The 5,859-nt window shown below is 28.4% G+C and overlaps 1 protein-coding gene across 1 annotated transcript; it reads left to right on the top strand.

Moving 5' to 3' along the window:
• Window positions 1-358: 358 nt before the first annotated feature.
• LOC105193769 (dynactin subunit 5) lies at window positions 359-2,923 on the top strand. The gene is made up of 4 exons (XM_011158347.3): window positions 359-575; window positions 801-988; window positions 1,128-1,239; window positions 1,322-2,923. The coding sequence occupies exons 1-4, from the start codon at window positions 528-530 to the stop codon at window positions 1,517-1,519; spliced, it is 546 nt and encodes a 181-aa protein (XP_011156649.1). The 5' UTR covers window positions 359-527; the 3' UTR covers window positions 1,520-2,923.
• The last annotated feature ends 2,936 nt before the right edge of the window (window positions 2,924-5,859 follow it).

The raw sequence follows: 5,859 nt of genomic DNA, 5'->3' as shown, positions 1-5,859 counted from the left end.
TATCGATAACTTTTAAATAAGAAATAAAGTCATGATGATTATCCTGATGATATCACTATGACCTTTGTTCTACCTGGGTTGATTTAAAAGCTTTGAAAAAGAATATTCATACAGCTATAATGGCCAAGTTTTTAAATTCATCGGTTGATCAATCGCATTAGGCGTAAATGCAATTTCTATAAAAGCTCTATTTGCGTATAATGCGATTGATCAATTGATGAATTATATATAAAACTCGCCTAATATTCCACCTAATAAATACAAGATTACTTGTAAGTTACCACATGAGAATAATTCAGTATATAGTACACATACTACCCCACTAGGATCGTGGCAGTCGCTTAACATACAGCTGATCGTGTGTGAATACTGCAAAGTGCAGACCTCAACAAAGAGTTTCTTCAGTGTTAAATAGTGTCAGCTTCTCGGTCACTCGGTTTCTCTATTATTTAGAGACATGACACTTAACTAAAGTTTTGTTTTTAATAATTAGACGCTTGACAATTGTTCACAATTATCGTACTAGGATGGAGCCGCAAGATATTTATTACAATAAAGCTGAATACGTTGAGACGGTAATGAATAATTAAGGAAATTATGTAAAATGAAAAAATATATAGTAGTATTGAAATGTTTATCCACTATTTGGGATTGAAAATTACAAATGAATATTACAATTATTATTAAAGAATACACACTATAGAAACAATTAAATAAATTAGATTATTTAGAAAATTAATGTTTCTCACATTCTGATATTCAGAATGTGTCATCTAACCCTCACTTTTTCGCTATTTTAGGCCTCTGGAAATAAGGTGAGCAGGCTTACTGTACTGTGCGGCTCGCAAAATATTGTGCTCCATGGGAAGGTAATAGTACAATCTGATGCTATCATTAGAGGCGATTTGGCCAACGTCAGAACTGGTCGCTATTGTATTATCAGCAAGAATGCAGTCATTCGACCACCTTTCAAGAAATTTAGTAGAGGGTAAATCAAATTCTTTATTATATTGATATTCACAGTTTTAATCTTTTTATAAAAATTTGTAAATACCATCTTATTATATCATGCTTGACTCTTTAATATAATTTTAAATTTTAAAGTGACAAATTCTGTGTGTGATTAGAGTTGCCTTTTTTCCTCTAACAATGGGAAATCACGTATTTGTGGGAGAACGGGCAATCGTGAACGCAGCACTGGTTGGTTCTTATGTTTACATCGGAAAGAATGCCATAATCGTATGTATAATGACTTTATTGTCATGTTAAGCTGAGTATAAATGCAGCTTCTTTACAATCGGTCTTACTGGTCTCCTTATAGGGCAGACGATCTGTTCTTAAAGACTGCTGCTACATTGAGGACGGCGCGGTTGTACCACCAGAGACTATTGTGCCATCCTTTACTCGTTTCGCTGGTAGTCCTGCAACGTGCATTGAAGAACTGCCCGAATGCACGCTGGATCTCATGGTAGATTACACAAAAAATTATTATGAACACTTTTTACCGGCACGAGTTTAACGCTTGTTTATTTGTATATTTGTATATGTGTACTAATAGCTTATAGTCAAAAGATTTATTCTTTTCATATTACATATACTTTGCACTCAAATAAAATATATAATAGAATATCGCATATAAGTAAAAGAAAAATGTTTAAAAGAATTAAAAATTGTAGAAAAGAATAGATCTAACTAGAAAATCTCAATTCCAAAATTCAAAATATTATAAAATTTTGTCAATGAAGACTAATTTATGATATGTAATAAATTTTTGTTGTTGCATGAATTAATCCTAATATAAAATCTATCTGAAAATTGACACCCATTTTTCGTTTTCATTATTTATTAATGAAAGTTACTAGACTAAAATTTCACAGAAAAAATTTATTTCTTCTAATAAGATTTACCGATTAGAATACTTATCAAAATGTAACTGTTCAATAATAAATAAAAATTAAAAAATGGGCCAATATTCTGGAGTTAAGTTTATTTTGTCAAGATAAACTCAAGAAGCAAACAAAAATAATTTGTTACGTATCAGGATATTCTTTATGTATTGCCAAAATTTCATAACTTTTTGAATTTTTGAGATTGGATTTTCCTCTACTTTTGTAAAATCAGCCACATTAATTTTGTTATTATACAATACATACATATATATAGTTTTATATTTTTTGGTTAAAATAAAACAATATTTGAATCAATAATTCTATTTTACAATTTAAATTAAAATTTCTTATATGTACATTGTATACGTATACTGTATATGTATATTGCAAAATTATTATTATGGCTGATTTTAACCATGAATCATTATTGTAACTTATAGATTTATTTATTGTACTTGGTAGGCAACTGATTTCAGCATTGTGTAATGTTATAAAAAAAAACTCAATAAGATTTACAGTCTTCAAAATAATCGCGTACGCCATTTTTTATGTACTATTTATGAAATTATAATAAAAATGATAATAAATATTTATTATAATATAATTTAATTAATTGTATTAATATGAAGTCGTTACATTGTTCATAATTAGTTAAGTATTTTACAAGTAAGTTCGAAACTATTTGTATTATAGTTTTGAATCCTCTGAAACATTGAAAAATAAAAACAGTATTTTCAAGTAGACACGAATCTGGAACAAATGTTTACATTCTTTATCTTAACTAAAATATCTTACTAGAAAAAGTAAGTTTGTAGTAAGGTACTTCAATGATTTGTTTCTTAGGGTTCGAATACTACTTGTGAAAGATACGATTTTTTTAATAAAAATGATTTATATGTACATTTTAAATACTCGCAGATACTCACTCTAAAATTCAAAGTTAACTAATCGGTATTGATTACTTTGCAAGTACAATATATGAAATATTTTTTACGAATATTGCTCTAAATTCTAGAAAATAAAATTTTATTATTAGATTGTACTTGGATTTTTAAGTACATATTGTACTTGATCACTTTTCATAATCGCTTGATATCCCCGAGTCATATTTTCAATATATTCTCAGGATAGAGATTTTCATGAGAACGATTTAATTTAAAATTAATTAACTCTTTTTTTTACATCTTGCTTCTATAAAGCTTCAATTTCTTATTGGAGGAGACTGGCGCATTATGATCGAGCTATAAATGTAAACATTTAAAAATACTTGTAAATGTAAACTTTTTGTCTCATTTTTTATATAAAAAAATTATATATTTTAAAATTCATTAATAAGTATGTTAGGTAAGTAGTGACTAGTTTTTGAGAAAGAAATAAAAACTCATTTCTTAAGAAATGACTTCAAATGCGCCATACCTGAGGCATTACGAGTTACATACACAAAAAGCAGGATTATTTAAGAAATAACAGTAACGAAATTTGAAAAGAAATTTTAATTAAAGTACACATTCATAGTATAGTTATTGAATACAATAAAGTATAACTGCAACTATTGGCTATAACTAATAAAATTGAAAGTTTATAAATAAAACTATATTGATCAATGGATAGATGAGAACTAAATTAGAATACCAAATATATGAATATTAAATAAAGTTAATTACTTTCTTAAGATTAGCATCTTTGTACATGCCTTTGATAGAGATTTTTTTTTATATGTTCTATTTATGATCTAGAAATGATCTAGAAATAAGAATATAAAATAAATTTGGTATTGTCCCGTTTCATCGGGAATATTTAATGTGTAATCATAAATATCTATATTATATCATTAACTTGTCACTTAATAACAGATCTATATTTTTTAAGTTAAATAAATGGCAGCAACAAACAACAACCTACACAACCTCTTTGGTGTTAATGCGTAGATGTGATCCCATCATTAACAGTAAGAACAAAAATCACATAAATTGGAGAAACTAATTTTCTGTTTCCGATTTAAATCATTTCTCGGCAGATGAAATAAAGCCTTTTTTATAGATTTTTAACATTCTCTGCATTAATGTTGGTTAGTGAAGACGTACAAATGTCATACCGTATAAAAGTCACACCGCAATCTTGTAAGTCATCGATTATTTTATTTTTTATGTATAATTAGCCTTTTTTCAAGTAATATTTTTGGCCTTTTCCCTTACGAAAAAGAACTACTGCCGATTACACATAGATATTACTGATGATTACATAGGAATATTACTGGATATTACAGGAAATATTATTGGATATTACAGGAAACATTACAGAATATCACTGAAAATATTGGCAATTACATAGAAGTCAATAATTATTTTGTACCACGACCGAAATATATTACTGCCAAAATATTACTGCCCAAATATTACTGTCTAAATAAAAGAGGCTTTTTAGAATAATTTCAGTAGTTACTGATAAGACAATATTTTAATAATGATTTACAGTTAATTTAAAAAAAATTTGTAGACACAATAATCAAAATATATTATTGCTATTTTTTCACTATTGAAATAGTAATAAATATATTGATAATTATGTCTAATAATTTTTGTTTCAAAATTAACTAAAAATTATATTACTAAAATATTGTTACCTTATCAGTAACTACTGAAATTAGCTCAAAAAACCTCTTCTGTTATATATATATATATATATATATATATATATAATTTATTTATTATTTATGATATATATAAGTAACATTATGTAAGACTATGTATTAATAGAATCCGGACAATTTTCAAATTAAAATTTTTGCCATATAATAACTTGTGAGCTGGCAACTAGATAGCATTCAAGTAAGCTTCATCTATTCGGAACAAAAACATAACTTTATCATGGCCGAGCTGGTTAAGCAGTGTCTAGAATATAACCGGAGAACTGTGCTTGTTGAAAATTTTCGCACGGGACGTACCGTGTTCGAAATAATAAAGTTCTTCGATTACCCGAAAGCTACAGTTTATGACATTATTCATCGCTATACGGTTTCCAAAGAGTCCGGAGAAGGTTTTTAGAGGCCACTTAGTGTACAATCAGCTCATCGAAAACATGAAAATGTGTCGGAGTAAGGCATTTTGGCCTGCTAACAGCCTGGACTTTATCCGCTGGATTATTTCGTGTGCTGCGTGTTTGAGGGACACTCTAACAAGACTCGACATCCTAACGTTGCATCACTGAAAGCCGCTATTGAGGCATCATTCGCGTGTATGGTGAAGGAATTTTTGACAAAGGCACATGCGCGCGCTTCCGGCCCAAAATTGAAGTGGTCATCGAAGTAAAGGGGGGCTATATAAAATAAAATTGTTTTTTAGGAATACTCTAACCCAAATATAAAAATATTTTTTATACGATTGTTATTTTTTTATTTTTATTAAAATAAATGAATCTGAAAACTCACAATGAAGTTTTCCGGATTCTACTAATACACTCTGTATATATACATATGTACACACACACAATAATACCTATTTATTACATACAGTTTTACAAATATATATATTTTATTTTTTATTTAATATACTCATAATATTTATATTATTCTTGTATCTTTTATACAAAAATATTTTGCTGCGTTATTCCGTTCCTCATCTTTCTTTAACAATCCACAATCTCCTTTTCTTCCAATTCTTAGTTAAACTCCGGTTCTTCTCTCCTTTCTGCCTATACACCTCTGTCGTCTCCTTGCCCTATATATTTATTCTATTTCCTGTTTCTTCTTATTTGTCTCCTATACCTCTTCCTCCATCTTTTATAACTTCAATTTCCAACGGCCGGTGATCTGAGTTCCCTCCGTTTTCTTCTTCATATAGCAAGCCACCCATGATCCTTAATTAACAATTATTTTTACATTTGTCCATACCTTTACATTTTCCATTTCCTTTACGTTTACTTTCACAATCTCTATATCTATACCTATATGTATACCTGATCCTCTTCCTAT

The sequence above is a fragment of the Solenopsis invicta genome, chromosome 1, assembly GCF_016802725.1.
Source record: "Solenopsis invicta isolate M01_SB chromosome 1, UNIL_Sinv_3.0, whole genome shotgun sequence".
In the NCBI taxonomy this organism is placed as follows: Eukaryota; Metazoa; Arthropoda; class Insecta; order Hymenoptera; family Formicidae; genus Solenopsis; species Solenopsis invicta.
Note: the sequence above shows the minus strand (reverse complement) of the source record. Positions and strands in the feature narration are given on the sequence as shown.